Source organism: Rattus norvegicus, chromosome 6, assembly GCF_036323735.1.
Source record: "Rattus norvegicus strain BN/NHsdMcwi chromosome 6, GRCr8, whole genome shotgun sequence".
Taxonomy (NCBI): domain Eukaryota; kingdom Metazoa; phylum Chordata; class Mammalia; order Rodentia; family Muridae; genus Rattus; species Rattus norvegicus.
In genome coordinates, this window is record NC_086024.1 from 99,903,438 (window position 1) to 99,924,758 (window position 21,321).

Here is a 21,321-nt window from a genome sequence, read left to right on the forward strand (position 1 = left end):
TGTTATTGGAGACTCCATTTCCTACAAGTTTTGGGGGAATGGGGCACACACTCAAACCATAACAGAATATAAGGTTTGATAATACCCAAGTAATGATTCTTCTGAAGTTACCTATTCCGTTTACTGTCCATTACAACCCACTCGCTAATGCACTCGCTTTAGGAACCTCACTACATCCCTCAGTTTTGTGTGGAAATACCAAGGGTCCACCATACTGAAATCCCTTCAAATAAATGGCAAATTAATAGGCATTGATGATATCATAAAACCATGGCGGGGGGGTGACAACTGGAGAAGAGATAATCGAGATTTAAAGCCACATTTTTGTGGCACCTTCTTGAGGCAAGACTTTCTGTCATAACCCTGTTACAGCAACTAGAAGCTCACAGTGGAAAACAGAGGATCTAGATTCCACTTAACCTACACACAAGGAAATAACCCAAAGCGAGACTTATGGCTTCTTCAGCTCAGATTAACTACATAGTTCGATGATTCCAAACGTGACATGCTCTAATTAGCCACGAGAGCAAATCCCACAAAAGGCAAATGCATTGCAAAGAAGGGACCCCATGGCAGTCTTAGAAGGAATACAAATCACTTCCTACTCTACTAAGCATGCTCTGTGACTGCTTGACCAGCAGGATGTCCTGAAACAGTTGCTATGAGTTTCTGGAGTCAGGCCTCAAAGAATGGGTAGTTTCCACTTCCAGCTGCCACATGGTGGTTCAGTGAGGAAGTCCTGTGAGGAGGAAATGGGATAACTGGCATCGCTCTAGGCCAAGGCCAGCATAAACTCAGCCAGCCCTGCTGAAGTGAATCTGTTCCTCTTCCAGATATCTCAAGTCACACTAAAGGACCGGACTGGATATTCCCACCAATCTTGCCCCACGCCACAGACTGGAAGACAGAATAAGTGAAACACTGTTACAGTGATAGCTGTTGGGTCACTCCCCATGGTCATACACTCCTAATGTTTCTCAAAACTGAAACCTAGTAACACCCACCCATGTATACACACACACACACACACACACACACACACACACACACACACATCTCAAATCTCAGTTAAACATATTAGTCAAAAGGCCACAGTATGAGGACAATAAAGACAAGTAGCCAGGCTCCTGCATCCTCCCCTGCTTATTTATTAGGGACCCCCACGGTACAGAATCTCACACAGCTGAGAGAGAGCGAATTACAGTGCTTTGGGGAGCACCTTTGCTTAGTCCGTAACCACTTTTGTGTGAGTATTTTCAAAGATGAACCCTTATTTCCAAGTGTGTAAGCTGCCATCTGCATCCTGCTGTCTGACAAGGATCTGGTTCAACAGGGCCTGGAAGTGTCTTAGATTAATTTTTTTTTTTTTTTTTTACTTTGAAGTGGATCAGAAGGCTTCCCTGCCTGATTAGCCAGTCTGTAATCTTCATATGCAACTTTTCATATTGTTTCATTTTTACATCTATGCACAGATGCTGTTTTGAAAAACAGAGTAACACACTCACCCACAGCTAAATGTGCGGCTTCCCAGTGGGGAAAAATGAACGTTTGCTGCCCTCTCCTGCCACAACGATGAAATGAGGAACAGGAGAGGCTGGAGTGGAGATGGAATCCTTAAGACTATGGGAATGGACACGCCATTCTCATTAGACTCCAATCAAAACCCAGACAACAAGAAAATGTATTGGTAATATTTATATTTGAAAGTCCCCCATTGATACATGAGGTTTAGATTACAACTTATTTACAGTAAGTGGTTTGTTTGTTTTTTTAAAAAAGGGATAGGTTGAGATAGGAGAGGAGAGGATGGGGAAGAGAGGAGGGGAGAAAAGGAAACCTATATTCATAGACATCACAGTACGGGGTGTTGGTTTCCAGGAGAGATGCCACAGCCGCTATCGTGCACAAGCAGCAGCACAAAGGAACATTCCGCTAGCTCAAGCCCTGCTCATCCTCCTCAGGACGCAGAAGCCCTCCTTTTGGGTTCTCAGAATAGATGTAGAGGAATATAAAATGTGTCGCCGATATACAAAAGTCCTTTATGGCTCCTCCCTAACTCCCCACAGAGAAGCAGCTGAGCCAGAGTACAAAAATAAAATATTCATGTGCAAATAAAACATCACTGATCATATCTCCTGCCCTTTCTGAGACAGGTGACTGTCACTTTGTGGAAACGTAGGTTAATAACATCAGAGAGAGAAGCTCTTCCTTCTCTGGGCCAGGTCAGTATATCCAATTAAAAGGGAAAACAAAGCAGGAAGAAATTGACCTTTGGACTACTTAATGGTGCCGATACCAGCCCCACCCCCACCCCCGACCACACACCACTCCCCAGCCCCATCCCTACAAAAACTTAAAACAGCTTTTAAAGCTCTTGGTATACTTTATTCCCCTTTCCACGGTGTGACTGAGCCCCAGGATACGTTCATACGTGTTCAGTATGGGAGGTGTGATTACAGGTGCTCCCCAGGTCTGTATCTTGGGCTGATGCATGCACAGGATGCACAGAATCAGTGTGATCCTGCCCCTTAGGGGAAGAGCCTGAGGAGGAGGAGCTTACCCCTGCTCCTGCAGCCAGTCACATTCAGGGGAGTATTCATTCATTTTTTATTCTCTTTTATTTAAAAACAACAGTCAATGTCAGGAAGAGCAAAATATAATCAAAATTGCAGCGGGCAGAAACTAAACAGTGATGAAGGAGCCCTGGGACATGGGCACAACGAGGAGTGGACGCTTGATCCAGAGGAGACGGTCACTTCACTCACACAGCTGCTGCAGGCCTGCAGCCCGCAACCCCGGCGGCATCCTAAATCACAGGGTTTTATCTTAACTTTTATTCCTAGAACACTCTTAGTTCCATCCCTGACACCAATATGGTTAGGGATAAGGTTGGAGTGGTCACCACTCACTAACTATAATATTCGCTATTGAAAAAATATATTTATATATAATTCTGGAAACTATGAAGCAAACAAAATATAACACAGAGCTGAGTCTGTCGCAGTTAACTCACACTGAGTGACAGCAGGATTGCGGGGGGTGGGGGGTGTCAGACAGGGGGCTGCTGCAAATGCAGCAAGTACGTCTTTAAATATGTCACATAGTGCAACAATCAAGTTACCTGGGCTAGCTTCTCATCAGCACACACAACATGACCGCGGTCACATTATCACTTTTGGTTAAAAAGGAAAATGAGTGTTTCTTCTCAGAGCGTGCCCTGTGAGTTGAGACAGAGAGACAGACAGCCCTCGTTATACCTTTAAATAGTCTAAAGCTTAGCTTTACTCCTCTCAGTTGGGAAGGACCAACAGACAGAACTAACAGATTGAGTGCCAGTGCTGCTGGTCCTTAGCTCCAAGGACAGGACAAGGTGCAGGAAGAGGTCCTGGCCTTTCTCATGTCAAATGAGCATGTTTCACCCCGGCATGAGGGGTTACAGCAAGCGCAGTCTATGCTATCAGATCTGTGTAATGAGGATCAAGATGCCTAAGACAGCTGAAGGAGATGTGCTATGGGCTGACGGCTCGGCACCAACATGTGGGCTCGCAGCTCTGCGCCCACACTTCCCAGGCACTCATATGGAGCCCTCCTTAATGCTCTTAAATGCCCCTATTCATTCCACAGACCGTCCTGGACTTGGTGGTATGCAAACCTTTAAAAACAAAAGACCAAGGTACCTAAGTGAAAATACCCATGATTAGCTTACTCTTGGGTACACACTGTGACTGACAATCTGGGAACACTTCATAAGTGACAAAGGTCAGTGGCCTCCCCCTCCTTTTCCTTGGAAACATCGAAGCTCTGTATATTCTAATTTACATTTAAAAGGAAGAAAATACACAAGCTCATATTTATAGTGTATTTCTACTAAGAGCAACAACAGCTCATGTGTGTTCGTGTTAGCTATAATCACAACTCAACTATGAACACAGAGGCGGCTACGCCATGAGCACTGTTGGGCGTGATGGTTCAGGGTGACTGGCTCACTGGTGTCCTGTCGCTAACAAGCAAAAGCTGCCTGCCTGGAAACAAACCTCACAACACACATTTGCCAGTACACAGCAATGCAACCACATCGGGTAAATACAGACTGCACAGCCGTACGTCACGATTTTCCTACCCCTGTGGGGTCTCCCGTTAACACAGAGAACCAGTAAGTACATCTAGAGCACAGCCCTCGTTTTCCTTTTTTTTTTTTTTTTTTTTTTTTTTTGCTTAAACAATTTGGTCACAATGCACCTTTGATATAAAAGCATTTTTTTAAACTTTATTATTAATACTCAGGACATTAGGAATTTCCAGATTTTTTTCAGTAGCATTTGTAGAACCACTTTTGGTAACAAATACAGTAGTTAGGAATATGCATCCAATTCAGAACGCATAATGTTGATCCTGAATCCTTTCTGGCTAAAAACAGGGCTGGCGCTGCGATGAGCTATAGAACAAGAATCGACAACAACCGCTGGAGCATGTTCTGCTTCTCCCAGAGGCTGCACCCGCTTGTGCTGAAACCCTCTGTAAGTACACATTAGAAAGTAAGGCATCAACTCCAAACACTTCATGCTGTTCACTCCTCTCGGGTCCCAGCCAGACCGCAGTCCTGGTGCTCAGCTTCACGGTTCTATCGCTTAGTGTTCTGTCTGTCTTACTTCATAGGAGCCAAAAGGATGTTCTCGGACGTTTCTAAATTGTCTCTGGTCTGGATGCACACCGACGTCTGCAGCCGATGCCGCAGGTGCGGGCGGGGCTGCTGCGCTCCACTGCCTGTTTTCAAAGGATTCAAGACACTGATTTGGACTCAGCACATCTGATAGGAACGAAGCCCGGCTTCCCTTTGCTACCATGCTTATCACCTCTTCTTTTTACTCCTAATCTGAAAACTAAAGGAGGACCAGGAACACCCAGTCGCTGGGAAGATGTTCACCCCACAGACAACCTTTCATCAGGGACCTCTGTGATTCACAGCCCCATTCCACGTGGACATTCGACTCATGAAGATGTGCAAAAGGAAAGGATGTCACATTACAGTCATGTCCAGAGGAGGGCGCTATACAAACTTATAAAGAAATGACAATCTTTTCTTCCTTTACTATAAATACATTTAACAGCTTAGCAGAAAGACAAGCTAAATTTAAGATTGTTCACATTTGAAAATTGTATCATACTCTCTGCTAGTGATAAATAAGGAACTCCTGATAATGGGATTTTAACATAGCAATTTCCCCCACAGATCCTGTGACCTTTTGTTTGTTTGTTTGTTTTTAAAGAGGGTTAGAACAATGATTATGTTTGCAAAGTTCTGAGAGTCCATCTACTGTCCACACTCTGAAGTCCTTACTTAGAGACAGGTATATACAGTGCTGCTGTAATAATGAGACAATGTGAAATCTACTGGAAAGCTGCACGATACAGAAAACGGTTGCTCCATCCTTCTACTACATAAGCGTGTGACCCACGGTTAGTGTGTCGCTGTCAGGCTGCTGTTAAGTCGGAATTATCCCATCGCGTCTAAGACCTCTTTTTAACTCCAGATCCTCCAATTTTTTCCACAGTTCTTCACGCTCCTTTTCTTTCTTTTTCTCACTGGGGGAAGAAACAGAAAACAGTGTAAACAACCGAGGGGTGGGTGGGAGTACCTCACACATGCCGGGATGGCCCTGAAGCATGGGCAGCCAGCATCCTGCCTTTTCCTTTTGGGTCTTCCCCTGTGTGGTTCTACTCTGATGCTCCCTGGCCAAAGGAAGCACTTACTAGTGAACAGTGGAAAACAAGGCTATTAAGGCTTACACTAACAGTCCTGTACGTGCAGATACAGTGTAAATTATAATCCAGTGACAATAACTGAGAAACAAAACTAGAGAAGATTTCTAGTGTCATTTATCTTAACACAATGTGCTTAGTGGCTTTTACACACTCAGGGCCTTGTTAGAGCCCAACCTTCTATTTGTTCCCAAATAAACTCTCAAAAGAGGCTGAAATCGACACCGACAGATAATGGACAAGATCCTAAAAATACATTCTCTCCTTTATTTGTGTCTATTTCCCATACAATGCATACTGAAACTGGTCATTTCTGAAAACACATGATCAAAACATATTTATATTTTATGTTATTTATATATTATAAAATTTTATTAATCATCTGCATAAAACCTTGTGGACAATGGTATTATCATATATTAAAATTTTTAGTGAGCAAGCCTTCAAACCTGGTTAGATAGCAATATGTAGTTATTAAATAGAGATACTTGGTTAAATGCCAGCACCAGTGATCTCCAGAACTTCAGGCTGCACTACTGGGCCAAGTTTACCACAATGGACAGGCCAAACAGGTTCAATAATTTACCTTGCCAAAGGTATTTCAAAACTTCAGTATTTTTTTAAAAAAAGGTTTAAATATCAATGAAGTAGAAAGTACATACTCAAAGAACACTAAACTGTATTATAAATTAAACACATCCACGCTTATTAGAAAGAGTCCATCACATGAATTCTCATTTACTAACACAAATCATTTCATTACTGCTAGCTTACTGCAATGAACTAGTGGAAGGATAACATTGTCAATTCACAAATTCAAACACGTCCTGAGCAAGGGCACTCTGCAGCCTCAGACTGGAGGACCTGGCCCTCGCGTGTCCTACTTCAGCAACAGCATGTTCTGCACTCGAGGACTCATAAAGACCACAGGAACTTTGCATGGAACTTCAGTGCTAAACACTATTTTAATAATCACCAATACTGGGCTGGAGAGATGGCTCAATGGTTAAGAGCACTGACTGTTCTTCCTCAGGTCCTGAGTTCAATTCCCAGCAACCACATGGTGGCTCACAACCATCTGTAATAGGATCTGACTCTCTCTTCTGGTGTACTCACATACATAAAAAATAAATAAATCTTTAAAAAAATAATAATCACCAATACTTTGCAAAGTTATATTAAATTCTCTAACAATAGAAAGAAGGGACTGGTGAGACGGCTCAGTGGTTAAGAACACTGGCTGTTCCTCCAGAGGACCCGGGTTCAATTCCCAGCACCCACATGGGAGCTCACAACTGTAACTCCAGTTCCAGAGGACCAGACATCATCTTCTGTCCCCTACAGGCACGTGGCACAAACATGCAGGAAGTCAAACATTCATATACATAAAAGAAAAGTAAATCAACACTTAAAAAGCCTTGAACCAATTAAAAGTAATTCTCATCTTCCTTGAATTAAAATAAAAAAAAATTTTAAATTTAAAGAAACCCAAATAATCTGACATTCCCATTGCTCTTGCAGAATATTTAATCATACAACAGTCATCTGTAGCTTCACTTCATAATTAATACTCCAGCAACTTAGGCCTTTAGTGTTTGGCTATCTTAAATTCAATTTGCACAGTGTGAATTTCAGCAAGCATACTGGTTTTCAAACATTTACTTATGCAATCAATAATTCTGACCTAAAACAACTGCATTTATAGGTACACGGGACAAGACAGATTATTATGTATTATTTTTTTATTTTTAAAAAATAAAGTTGGAATTTACTCGGAAAACTATTTTAGGCACTGGAGAGATGGCTCTGCAGTTAAGAGCCTACTGCTGCTCTTCCAAGGACCAGGGTTCAGTTCCCAGCACCTGCACGGTGGCTCACAAATGTCTGTAACTCCAGTTCCAGGGGGCTCCAAAGACCTCCTCCTGCCTCTGCAGGTACCAGGCACATATATATTGCACATTTATGCATGCAGGCAAAATACTCATATACGTAAAAAATAAATACTTTTAGAAAAAGATGTAAGCATGTGATCCCACTTGAAGTTCAAGGTTAGCCAAGCTACCGAGAGGGTGTGGGCTTCTAGACAGAGAACTGCCGGCCTCCTCACTCTGACTCTCAGTCGTCAGCAGGCTGCTGGGGAGTGACCGCTTGTCTGACAGTGTTACATGGGTGTTATTTGCCTTAATAACGTTCTTGCAGAATGCTGATTTAAGTACATGGACATAAACTCTGCAGCTCAAGCAGCGCTTAAAGGACTTCTTTGGTTGAGGGAAGCAACTGTTTGGGAAATGAAACCCAGCACACCTTGTGGTAGTTCACACTACCCTAACCTGTAGCTGACACCATGACACCGGCATCTCACTGGCGCTCATCAGCTCTACAGGATGCAGTATGGTTTGTCTGGTGTGTCCTGTCCTCCTCCAGACGAGAGGATGCTGAGTTACCGCACTGCCTTCACACTGAGCACTTTAGTTTTAAAATGTGGTCTCAGCCTCGGACATTCTCACCCTCCACGAGAAGCCGCCACACTGCCCAGCCCTCTTCTTCCACCCCTGGCAACCACTAGTCTGCTGTTTCCCTCTACTGGTCTTTCATATAGAAGGAATTACTTAGTGAAAAAACTCTACTTCTCATTTTAGTTGATTTTTGTTTTGTGTTGTTTTTTGAGGCAAGGGTCTCGGGTAGCCCAGACTGTCCTTGAACTCATTAACGATGGTCCTGCTCCTGCTCCTGCTCCTGCTCCTGCTCCTGCTCCTGCTCCTGCTCCTGCTCCTGCCTCCCAAGTGCTGGGATGACACACGCACATGCCTGGCTCCTAAGAGTTTACATACCTGATGCATTTCTCCAGGTCTCTCTCTGTCAGTGGGAATCTTAAGACCTCAGCACACTGTAGCGCTGGGACCCTTGTCAAACTCTCCCCATTCCCCTGTACAGAGCACCAGTGCTGCCCTCCCCCACCCTGGCCTGACAGTGTTAGGAGCTCACTCCACCCACCATTCTGATTTGTAATACTTTAAAAGTCTGCTTGAACGGACACCATCAACTTCCTGTCATCAGTAACTATAATCTCATATTTGGTTCTTTCACCACAGCCCCACATATCCATGTTCAATTACTAATTAACAGTTACTGTCATTTCTATGGAGAAACCCATACTTCACGTGCTTGGTACAACCTTCTGTGTTTATTTGTTTGGCAAAAATAGTATCCTTGCTTTCTAAAAACAAACAAACAAACAAAAACTATTTTCATTAAGGAAGTCCACCACGAACACATTAACATTCTAGCATATCAAATCAACTTCACATTTCTATTGTTTGTTCCTTTAGTTAAATCTGTTTAACTTTCAAGTGAGTATATAGCTTAGATTTTAAAAGATTACAAAATAACTTCATTGTGGAAATTCATTAAAGAAATCAGTTCATTTGAAGTCAGGTCTCTCTCTCTCTCTCTCTCTCTCTCTCTCTGTGTGTGTGTGTGTGTGTGTGTGTGTGTGTGTGTGTGTGTGTGTGTGTGTGTGTTGATGCGGATAATGGAACTCTAACACACTGACACTGGACACAGAGCACAGGGCCTTTGCATATGCTAGCCAAGCACACCCTACCACTTAGTTACACTGAAGCTCCTTTAATATTCTTGATAAGATTTTACCTAGATTTAATCTCTGTTTAACTAGAATAATAACAATTACAGAAATTTATTTTGCCTTAACAGACAAATGCTATGCTCTATTTAATGACTTGTCATGGTATTCTAGTTACCCTTAGCAAAGCCCTCCTTTTTAAACGTGTTTTTAATGTGTGAATACTTTTGCCTGCATGTATGTCTAAGTGCCCTGTGCATGCCTGATCCTCAAGGAAGCCAAAAGAGCATATTAAATCCTTTGGAACTAGAGTCACAATTTTTGGAAGCTGTTCTGGGTGTGGGACTTGAACATGGGTCCTCTGGAAGAGCACCAAGTACTCTTGATGATCCATCTTTCCAGTCTCCCTTAGCCCCTTTTTAAAAGATTTTAACAACTGCAGGTGAGGAGGGTCACTATGAATTTGGTCATTCTAAACACTTGACAACATGGGTAAGTCAACAGTTATTTGGGTTTCAAGTGTAATACAGAATTGACATTTACCTCAAAAAATAATACTGTAATTAAAACCATATTCTGTGATCAAATGTTCCTCATAAACCACATATCTGTAACTTAAAAACAATCTTGGCCATGGTCCTCTGTCCCCAACTGTCCTATTCGTTGCCCTTTTCTTCAGTAAAACACAACTAACACATTCTAAATAAAGCAAAGCAAGAAGCAAGAGACTCACAGCAACACGTTCCACAGAGTTCAGTAAGCCCAAGGCATGAACACCCACTGCTCTGGGCTCTTAAGTCCATGCTTTATGACCTAAAAATCCATGTTTGTATTCATGTGACCAGAGTCAGGCCAGAGAACCAATCCTAAGAGCTCGTTGTGCTTCCCTCAATCTCTGCATTATTATCTCTGGTGCTGTGAATAGGAATGGCCTCCAGAGGCTCGGAAACTTGATTGCTTGATCACCAGGGAGTGACACTATTAGGAGATGTGGCCTTGGTGGCTTTGAGTTTCAAATGCTCAAACCAGTCCCAGTGTCCCCTCTGCCTACTGCTGGGAGTCCAGATGTAGAACTCTCAGCTACTTCATCAGCACTGTGACTGCCGGCCTGCTGCAGTGCTTCTGATACAACGATAATGGACTAAACCTCTGAAATGTAAGCCAGCCTCAGTTAAATGCTTTTCTATATAAGTCACTTTGGTGCCTCTTCACAGCAACAGAAACCCTATTTGGTAAAGTTAAATAAAGAGTAACACTTGGGCCAGACATAGAGGCTCACACTTTTAATTCCAGCACGTGGGAGGCAGAGGCAAGCAGATCTGAGTCTGAGGCCACCCTGCACTGCAAAATGAGTTCCGAGACAGCCAGGGCTACACAGAGAAACCCTGTCTCGAAAAAACAAAAACACAAAATAATAATAATTATAATATAAAAATAAAATGGGACAACCATGTTAAAAAATATAGCCTTAAGCACTTCAGTATTTTCTAATACTAGACCATTAAAAGTTTATATTCTTTTCACTGCTCTTTTAGGTTATGATGAATTTGTTGGTTTCTAGACTAGAAAATAGGTTCTAGACAAATAGTGCCTGGTCTCTCCTGAGCTGGAGTAAGTATGACAGTCCAATTATAGCTTCAGTGCATTAGCAACAGGAGTCATCCCACAGGACTAACTACCCAATGGTTCTCTGAAGTGGGCCGGAAGGACTAGTCTGATGCCAGCCTCTTACCTTGTGGTAGAACAGAAACAAAGAGAGAAAGGCAGTAGGCTTCATCAAAACCACACCATTGCAAAAGCATCTCACTCAGGGGTGCACTAATGGGCACAGCTAAGCAGCATGCAGAGGGAACAGGTAAATAAAGAGACTGCTGTTCATGATCTGACGTGCAGCTGGGTAACTGTAGCAAAGTTCAGAAAGGACTCAATAGTGACAAGCACAGCAGACAAAAGAGCTTTAAAAAGTTACCGCTGACGATCTGACTTGTATGTGGCTGTCAGCTCATCAAACATAGTGCTGTTCATTTCCATAAATGCTTTCAACACGTTGTACACCAGCGCCACAATAGCCCTGTGAGGCAGAGAAGGAGAACGTACCCATTAGTCTTCACAATGGGGTGTTGAAGAGAAAAGCAGGACAGCTCTGGCATGAGTCAAGCCTCCTCTAGTATACATGCATATGAACTTTTACTGCGTTTTCCTTTGACAAGGTCGCTTACTTCTAATGTGCATCCAATCATCGTGACCCCACTACAACCTCTCTCCCAGTCTATTACCCTTACTGCCCCTATGAATCCCTTTCAGACATACATGTAGCATAGCATAGCATAGCACAGCACAGCACAGCACAGCATAGTGTGTAGCTGAGGATAACTTCAAGTCCTGATCCTCCTGCCTCCAGCTGTCTAGTGCTGAGATTATGGGCATGTATTAGCATACCTGGTTTCCTATTCCCTTTTATACAACTCATCTCCACAACAAGAGATTTGAGTTCTTTACTGTTCAATCTTCCTGAGGGATAGCAAAGTTAAAACCAAATTTGTTCTTCCAAATTATTGCTACCCAGAGCAGACGTGCTTATGGCCACTGCATAACAGAAGGTGAGTTTAAAATGAAACTGCTGTAAGGGTAGGGGAGATAGCTCAGGTAGATAGGGGTGTGTGTGTGTGTGTGTGTGTGTGTGTGTGTGTGTGTGTGTGTGTGTGCGTGTGTGTATGCGCGCGTGTGTGTGTGTGTGTCTATCTGTCTGTCTGTCTGTCCAGCTGGTGGTGTGCACCCATAATCCCAGCACGTGGGAGGCAGAGGTAAGAAAGAGCATTGAGACCTTAAGGGCACTGTACATATGTGGGCTATATACATACGGATACTATCTTAAAGCAAAGAAACGACAGACAGAAGATAGACAGGCAGGCAGGCAGAACAGTTATACTGTATAAACAAGCACCAGTGGTTAAATAAAATTACTTTCAAAGTAATAATTAAAATCAGAAGCTGTTCCTGTGAAATGAATATATAAATCTCTTGTGCTCAAAGACAGGCTACTAAGTCCCTCCAAGCTGCTTTTCCAGTGTGGTTGCATCAGTCTGTCTGTCCGTCCCTGCTCACTCTTCTGCTGACCCAATGTTCATGATGAAAACTGTCGACTGGTGCCAGATGCTCTTGGCTATAGGGCACTACTCCACAGCTAAGACGCCAAGCCGCTGGACGATTCTTATCAAGCAGAACACACTCTTGGACAACGTGAGGACTGTGCTGTGACAGACATGATTCAGACGAGGCAAGAAAAGGTGTTTCCCTTCTCAAAACCTTCAAGGGTGCTTCTGTTTCGCAACAAGCTCCCCAATTTTACTAAGAAGGCATCTCTAGAGATGAGCGTCTGTGTTGGTGGGAATCTTTGTATTAGTGGGAGCTCTGGCGTCTGCCACTCAGCTTCTGCTTGGTGCCCAAAAGAAGGCAAACTTAAGCTAAGTCTCAAGAATGGCTTTCTCAGGCTGGAGAGATGGCTCAGCGGTTAAGAGCACCGACTGCTCTTCCTGAGGTCCTGAGTTCAATTCCCAGCAACCACATGGTGGCTCACAACCATCTGTAAAGGGCTCCAATGCCCTCTTCTGGTGTGTCTGAAGACAGCTACAGTGTACTCACATGCATTAAAAAAAAAAAAAAAAAAAAAGAGAGAGAGAATGGCTTTCTTCCCAAGGGTAGCACTGGAGAAGCACTGGATCCCACAGTTACTGACACTGTCCAGAGCTGCTCTCCAGACCCTTGAGAGAAAGTCTATACAACGGGACTTATTAGCTCTCTGTTCAAAGTTCTATTATTATAGGAAGTATTATAGTTAGAAAATTTTAAAAAAAATGTTATTTTACAACTCCATGCAAAAATTAAAAGATGAATTATACGTAATAATTCTTCAATGCCACGTAAACATTCCTTTATTGCATAGAGAAACATTCAAAGGCATCACAATATAAAACTTTAACTCTCCTGGGGCTAAATTAAACTTGTCCTTGAAGATTATAAAATTTATTCCCCTCTTCAAACTTTAACAACTGAACTGGCTGCTGAGAAATGGATCTTCCTGTCAAACGTAAATCTCTTCAGACCACTTCTTCACACCCCTCAGCATCTCCTGATGCTGCCCCTGGGGAAGACTCTCGTGAGACTCACTTCTTTTCTAGCCTGGTCTCTCTAGTACTGTTCCCCCAAAGACCTCATGCCTTTGCCCTCCTGAGCCCACAGGCTTCTGAACTGACAGGCACTTTTAACCCCTGTGTGTCTTTTTACATGGAAAACACCAGACCCCTGTCTGAAGGGACTTTCCCTATCACCACCTCTACCAAACTCCACTAAGATTCTACCTGAAGCCAGGTTCAGTCATTCCCCAGCACTCAGGAGGCTGAGGCAGGAGGATCATGAGTTTCAGGTCAGTATAGCCTATACAGTAAGATCCTGCCTTGAAGAAATTAACACATTTAGTTTGAGCCCTGTCAGCCCAGTTTAGGGCTCCAACACATTCCCAAAACACATCTGGCTACCTTCAGACAGGTCAGAAAGCCTCTCAAGTAAAAAGATATTTTAACTAAACAGTGCTATTTTGTTAAAATGTGTCTGTTTTTCAGAACCCCAAAGAGCACCCAATTCCAGAGAGATGTTTATCTTGTTATGTGAGCACCTTTAACAATGGCCACAGCATCTGGTGCACAGTGAGCTGCGAGACATTTTACTAATGAAAGTGGAAAAGGAAGGGACATGAGACCACACAGGAGAGGGAGGACAGGAGAGGGAGGGGAAGATGGAAGGAAACTGAAGACATACGGATTCCAATGCTCCTTTGAAATCCTATAAAGGCTGGAGAACATGATGGGAAGGATGACGTTCGAGTTTTCTTCTATCAAACTCATGATGTACTCATTATTCCAATAATAGAGTGCCCTTTCTGCCACCTTTAGGGAAGAAAAGGACAATTATTACACAAGTATAATCTTTTCAAACAAAAGTATTTTAAAAGGCTCTTTTTAAAAATCATTCAATGAAAAGTATAATTAAATATTAATAACTCTTTACATTTCCTAAGATTTATCTTTCAAGAAGTTGCGGGGTAGTTCATCAGTTTAGGGAAGAAAAGTTTTCTTGTTTTGTTGTTGTTCTTTTCTCCCCGTGTGGTAATTTCTCTTCTCTTTAAGTCTGTCTACACACCCCATCTATACCCACACCCTTCACTACACAGTTCCCACACACTGTCAGCTGGACTTTCGGAGCTGCTTGTCTGGCTTAGGTCTTGTTATGCTCTGGTTCTTAAGTTTCCCCAAAGGCTTATGTTCAAATGTTTTGTCTGCAGCCTGTGATGCTGCTGGGAAAGCTGTGGGCCTTCAAAGCTGGGGTCTGGCAGAGGAAGTGTCACTGGCTTATTCATTTGGATCCTGTCCTCTGTCCACAATATTCTAACATTTTTTTTAAAAAAAATTTTAAGGTTTATTTATTTATTTATTTCATATATGTGAGTACACTGTCACTATCTTCAGACACACCAGAAGAAGGCACCAGATCCCATTACAGATGGTTGTGAGCCACCATGTGGTTGCTGGGAATTGAACTGAGGTCCCCTGGAAGAGCAGTCAGAACTCTTAACCACTGAGCCACCTCTCCAGCCCCACAATACTCTAACTTCATCTGCTGAGCCTAAGTTCCTCATCTTGGACTTGATGAATTCAAATGGCTTCTTTTATTTATGTAAATTGAGAAATCGTGATTTAGAATGAAAAGAAACAAGATTGCACGCACTGACAGACTGAGAAACTGGAGCCTTTCCAGCCAAACCTCTTGGGAGGTTCAAATCACTACTGATCACTGGTTACTGGCCCCTGAGCACTTAGACATACGTAGTCTTCAAGGACCACTACTACCTAGAAGCCACTATGCTGTGTCCACTCATACATCACTGCTCTTAATCTGTAACTTGTGCCATTACTCCAGGTGGGAAGTCACTGGCACAAGGTCACATGGCTAGCAAGTGGCACATGCAGCAGCCTGCTCTCAACTCTTCCCTGCCATCCCTAAAGATGGGATAACAGCTGGGAACAGAGCGCCTACAGTTCTATTTAATGGAAACTGTGATGGGGGCTGCGGAGCAGAAGGAACAACCTATACATACATACACAGGGGCTACCTAAGGTCACAGCGAAGAGTCGGTGTGCATGACTCCAGACTCCTGGCCTCCAGGACTGTGGGGAAATCAATCTCTGCTCTTAAAGCTATTTGGTCTGGAACATTCTGTTATGGCAACCTGAGCCTACCACACACTTTCCCACTTTCTTCTTTTGTGTTAAGTCAAACCCAGGGTCCAGCAAGTGCATCTACTGAAGCATCCTCAGCCTAACAAATTACCCGTTCTTTCTGAGTAGAGTACTCAGGAAGTTTCTCTGACATGCTCTTTGTGAAAGATCCTTGCCTCCACTACACTAAAGCGCCTAGTGAAAATACAAAACTAAACAGTCTGTATGTTTGAGCACTACAGATTTACTGCAATATGCACAGTCTCTATATGTTGTTCTGAACTTTTCCAGCATGGACACCTCACACAATGGTGGTCTATCTACTTTCCCCTTTGTTCGGTGTGGCCTAAGCACTAGCTTAATAAACTAGTTCACCTTTAGACTTAAAGCCAGGAACAGTCAGGGCCTCAACCTGCCAGCTTACAGGACAGTCCACCATCAAATTAGAAGTGTGCTTTTGTGCTGTTGAACAGGATCTTCAAACGAGGGGCGGTATGACGAGTCTGCTGGATTTGTAAGATGGCCTTTTGGTAAGACAGCCACCAGATAAGATAAAGCACTGTGTTCAACTCTGGTCTCTCCTGTGTGGGTTTCACAGCACTGCAGTCAGGACCTCCTTGAAAACACCAAGCCCACCTTCCCTGCGTTCTCCCAAACAGCCACAAGGAGGCAGAGCAGGCTGTAGGAAGGTCGTGGGCTTTAGCGCTTTGTGCAATAAGCCACATTTAAAACAAAAATCCACTGACGCTCCCTTGTACACTTGGAACCTTGAGGAAGGCATGCACAGCCTCATCAAGTGTGGGATAGTTTGTGGGACAGCACACAGCTTCTCTTCCCTCCTCCTAAGGATTACTGACTACTATTCCTCATACACTGAAGAAACCCCAGCAGCTCACTTCATTTAATTTACCCAAATTAAGTTATTTTACAGGTTCCAGCTTTGGTAACACATGTCTTCTTGCAGGGTATTACGGGAATTGAGGTTAAGAGACAGAGACTGTTAGAGGCAGATGCTCAACATCAGGTAACAATTTGTTAACAAGTGGCAGGGGTTGGAGAGATGGCTGAGTCACTAAAAGAATGCGGACTGCCTTTTGCAGAGTATCCCTGCAACCACACTAACCAGCTCACAAGTACCTGAACCCCAGCACCAGGGGTCTGAGGTGTCTCTGGCCTCTGTGCACACTGCACTCATGTACACATACCCACAGACAAACACAGAATTAAAAATAAAACAGTAAGTCTTTTTATTTGGGGGGGGGGTCTTTTTTTTTTCCCAGAGCTGGGGACCGAACCCAGGGCCTTGCGCTTGATAAGCAAGCACTCTACCACTGAGCTAAATCCCCAAACCCCAGTAAGTCTCTTTTTAAAAGTAGCTAATGTCCATGAAGTTAACCCCAATGGGTTCACACAGCACACACCACTCTGACTCCTGTTCTCTTTACTACTAACCTGAAAATGGGGGCTAGAAACACACTTGGCAATTTGTTTAAACAAAGGTTCTTGGATTTTAACAAATTGTGATGGTTCAATCACATCCAAGATTTCTTCCAGCTCCCCAAGGAACATGACCTACAAACAGGAACAAAACACAGAATATGAGACCCGCCACCACTAAGATGCCCACATGATCAACTTTGCTTACTATGTTAAGTGTATACAGAAAGGAAGAAACAACAACCGAGAAAACCAGACATTATTCTATTTGTTTTGGCCTGAGATGATGGCTCAGTGGGTAAGAGTGCTTGCTTATAAAAGCATGAAGACCTGAGTTCAAATCCCCACATCCATATTAAAAGACAGGCCAGGCCATCTGCATGCCTGCAATCCCAAGTGCTATGGGGTGTTGAGACAGGAGCATTCCAGGGTTTGCTGGCTGCCAGCCTAGCTCCAAATGTATGACAGGTCTCTGTGACAAGAGTTCTTCTCTGGCCTCCATGTGCATACCCTATCTACTGCCATATACACAAAGAACTCAGCGCAGGGCCTTCTGTTAAAGCAAATGACTGGCCGCTCCCTCTTCAGGCCTTTGAAACTCTGTCCACGGCTAGCAACCAAGATAGTGAACACCCCCAACCAACCCCACTTTTTAAAATAATGGCTGAGACTCCTAAACAAATGTGCATTGGTCCCCACCACCACAATAGAACACAGTCACCTGTTTATACGCACACATGTACACACACTCCTCTCTCTCCCTCTCCCTCTCTCCCTCCCCCTCCCTCTAGCACAGTGAATTTCATGGCCTCGTGGCTGTATGCAAAAAAAAAAAAAAAAAAAAAAAAAAAAGCTTGAAGATCATACAATGGAGCAGAAAAATAGATTTAGACAGTTGTATAAACAGAATGAGAACTGATAATAAAGACATTACCTATGTATTCACTAAAGTAACATTAGGGAAGCCAACTAGGCAACTAAAATATGAAGGTGACACGTCTTTCGTATCTCAAGGTACAAAGGGCAGTACTGATTCCCTTTCCCTATGTTGTTAAGAAATGAGGTAACTGCTGAAGCTGTACTGACTAGGGCTGGATCCCAGCGGATGCAAGGAAGAGGCTCTTACTGTATCGTCCTATATACCCCATCCTTTATCAAGACACATACATTCTCTTGGGACATAAAGCTGACAGGTGGCCTCTGCTTACAGGCTAAGAGCAGGCTTCAGATCTGAGGTAGAGACAGTTAGCATCCATTCCAGCTACTGCTTAGGGACTCCCTCAACCACACGTGCTTAGGTGACTGTGTGTGTCTCATTCCTAGGTGTGTCAAGTTAATGGTGTGCTGTATATTGTGAGACTGTACAGTGTAAGCCCGCACCCATAGGACAATTTAACACGGGGGCTGAGCAGAAATCTATCTATAGTGGCAGCAAACCTTCCGTGCTATGCACAATCACTACAAAAGTGACCTCGATGGAGCTACGTAACTGGGCACAGGCGTGGTCAGGGTTACAGTGGTGAGAAGCCTAGGATTCAGAGTTCAGGAGGCAGGTTCTAGGCTATTGGCACACTACCATTCAGTGTGTCTGGATATGCTACTAAACTTCTTGAGGCCTCAGTTTTATCACTAGTCAAAGCCAAGAACACTGCCTGCCGTAGAACTACAGAACCAGGTTTAGATGAGGCAATGCGCATGTGTGCTTGGCCTCACAGTGAGAGAGAGCTTGGCAAAGCACTTCCTTCACTACTGACACTCTTTGATGCTACGTACTTACCTCTTTTTGACTGCATGTTTTAGGCCAAAATTTCATTAACCCCCTAATAACCTAAAAGAAAAAGGAAAAAAAATGGGGCACTTAATGTTTGACATCATTTTAATGAAGATGTTTTTTTTCTTAAATTTTTTTCACATTATAGAAAGGGGGAAAAAAGCTTACTGGTTCTGTAAGGGAAGGGTCTTTCTCCAGAAACTGTACTATACAATACGCCAGCTGCACAAGAAGAAGAGAAAAGGACAGAGCATTAGCTCGGTACAATGAAAGGTGGACGCACACAGCACCTCACTTCTCCAAAGCATTCAGACTCTGTGTAACATCACAATCACTTCATTTGAACCCTCATGAAAAAAAAATGGAATCCAGCTATGTTGCCCAGGCTGGTCTTGAACTCCTAGACTCAACATAATTCTCCCACCTCAGTTTCCTGAGTAGCAGAGACTGTAGCTAAAAGCTATGTTTTTTCAAGTCAATGACAAAATAAAAGGCTCCAGAGGAATTGTGTTCTTAAAGAGCACTGAGACTAGATTTTGGAGGCTACTGAAAGGCAGGGACGCCTGAAAAGATCTCATAGACATTCAAGGCCAGGCTACCTCTCAAGCTTCAGTTTCTATGGGGAAGCAGGCATTTTGTGAAAACCTAGGCAAATGCCTATGGAGGAAACCTGAAAACAAGGCTTCCTGAAGAGATCAAGGTTACACTTGCCAAAGTCAGAAACTGGGGAGTATTCCCAGTCTCAACAGGAATGCTTTCAAATAACCATGAAATGTCATACCCTGCTGCACAGACTAAAGAGAAGTTTTCTAAAGGGCTCTGAAAAATCCCTGAACAGGAAATTTGTCCTCTTAAAAACCAAAATTTTGATGGTGTGCTAAATCTGGAACATATGGACTAATTCTTTCCTCAAAATACAGAGTTTCACATTTAAGAAGGAACACTGCTTAGAAAAATGTGTTACATTTTAATGCAAACTCAAAAGAGAAGGGAGCCAGAGTCTTAGAACACTAAACATAAAAATATCACTACATCAATTGTGCCTTCCAGTGACAAGCTTACCATGCAACGAGTGTAGTGCTCACTCAGAACAGAAGTCACAGTGACGGTTACACAGGACCTGGTGTGTATCCATCTGGACTGAAACAACACACTCTACAGCCAGGGTGCTGAGATTATAGCTATGGGGACCACACCCCACACAATCTGATTTTTAAAGTAATGAGGGATTTATAAAGAGGATGATGTGAGATTATTGATAGGTTAACTACTTCAGAAAGAATCTGCAGTGCTGTGATAAAGCACAAGGGGGAAGGGGGCAGCTGACAGCCCAGGGCAAAGTGAGACAGGACTAAGTATTCAAGAACATTTAGCAATTTAGGCAAGGCTCAAAGACACCTCCCTCGCCCTAGCACACTCTTACATGCCTTATACGTTTACATCCATCCTACTACGGGCAATCTCTGAGGCAGGGAACCCTGTGAACATGAAGGTCTGCTATGAAATAACAGAGCAAAGCCCATTCCTACTTTAAAAATAGTTCCATGATTCTACTGTGCTGGTGGGTGGGGGTGGGGGGCCTGGGGGACATACTCTCATACTTTTCTCAGGGAGTATTTTTAACCTTTGACATACCTTTCCTTACCAAAAAAGAAGGAAGGAAGGGAGGGAGGGAGGGAGGGAGGGAGGGAGGGAGGGAGGGAGGGAGGGAGACAGACACACAGACACACAGACAATATCCTAAGAAACACTAAGTCCACAAACTTTTCATTTTGTTTCAGAAGATATACTTAAAACTAGGTGTGGTGGCTCACCCTTGGAATCCCAGCACTCGGGAGGAAAAGGCAGAAGACTGCAAATTTACAGCAGTCTAGCCATGGGGGAGACTCTGTATCAAAAAAAGTTTTAATTGAAATTTCTACCTGGGCATGGAAGAGTGATAAACTCCGGACAGTGTGCAAAGGGATCAACACTTTCACCAGGAACTGTTTGTGTTCTGCCTTAAGTGGTAAAGCGAAGCCATTGATAATACTGGAAAAAGAAGAGAGAGGTTAGCAAGGGAATCCCACACACTGAACCTAGACGAGCTGTTGTTAGGAGCTGGCTAACGCTTAATTCATATTTGTCCAAAAACCATAGCCAGCCCCTCCCACTAATGAATTCAATGCTTTTTTTATTTACTTCAACAGAGATCATTTATTAAGCAGGAATTTTAATTTTAACAGAAGTAAATTTGATTGTGAACATCCAACAAACAGGCAGATGGTGCCCAAAGCTTCTTCTCAAGCCCTTGTTTTGTCCTCCCTCTGTTCCTCAGGAAAGTCGCCCACCAGCTAACTTTCTCTCACAACGGGAGCTGTCCATTTCCAGACCACCTTACTGGCCTATTCTTTAACATCCTTGCGGTCTCCAGACACCCGTTCTCTTCACTCTTGAAGCCTCTGTTAGCCTTGGGAGGTCACTGGAAGGAGGCAGGCAGAGCCCACCTTTCCCTCCTC

General features: G+C 43.4%; 1 protein-coding gene across 5 annotated transcripts in view; it reads right to left on the bottom strand.

Annotated features, from left to right (window-relative positions):
* Positions 1–1,131: 1,131 nt before the first annotated feature.
* Positions 1,132–21,321, bottom strand: part of Ppp2r5e (protein phosphatase 2 regulatory subunit B', epsilon) — a 149,104-nt gene continuing 128,914 nt past the window's right edge. For 4 of the 5 annotated variants that reach the window (XM_006240222.4, XM_006240223.5, XM_006240224.5 and 1 more), the window contains 7 exons: positions 20,746–20,854; positions 18,992–19,045; positions 18,830–18,880; positions 17,068–17,187; positions 14,159–14,286; positions 11,313–11,414; positions 4,241–5,583 (listed from right to left, as the gene is read on the bottom strand). In XM_006240222.4, the coding sequence (XP_006240284.1) occupies positions 5,484–5,583; positions 11,313–11,414; positions 14,159–14,286; positions 17,068–17,187; positions 18,830–18,880; positions 18,992–19,045; positions 20,746–20,854 (664 nt within the window). In that variant the 3' untranslated portion in view covers positions 4,241–5,483. 5 annotated transcript variants of the gene reach the window in all.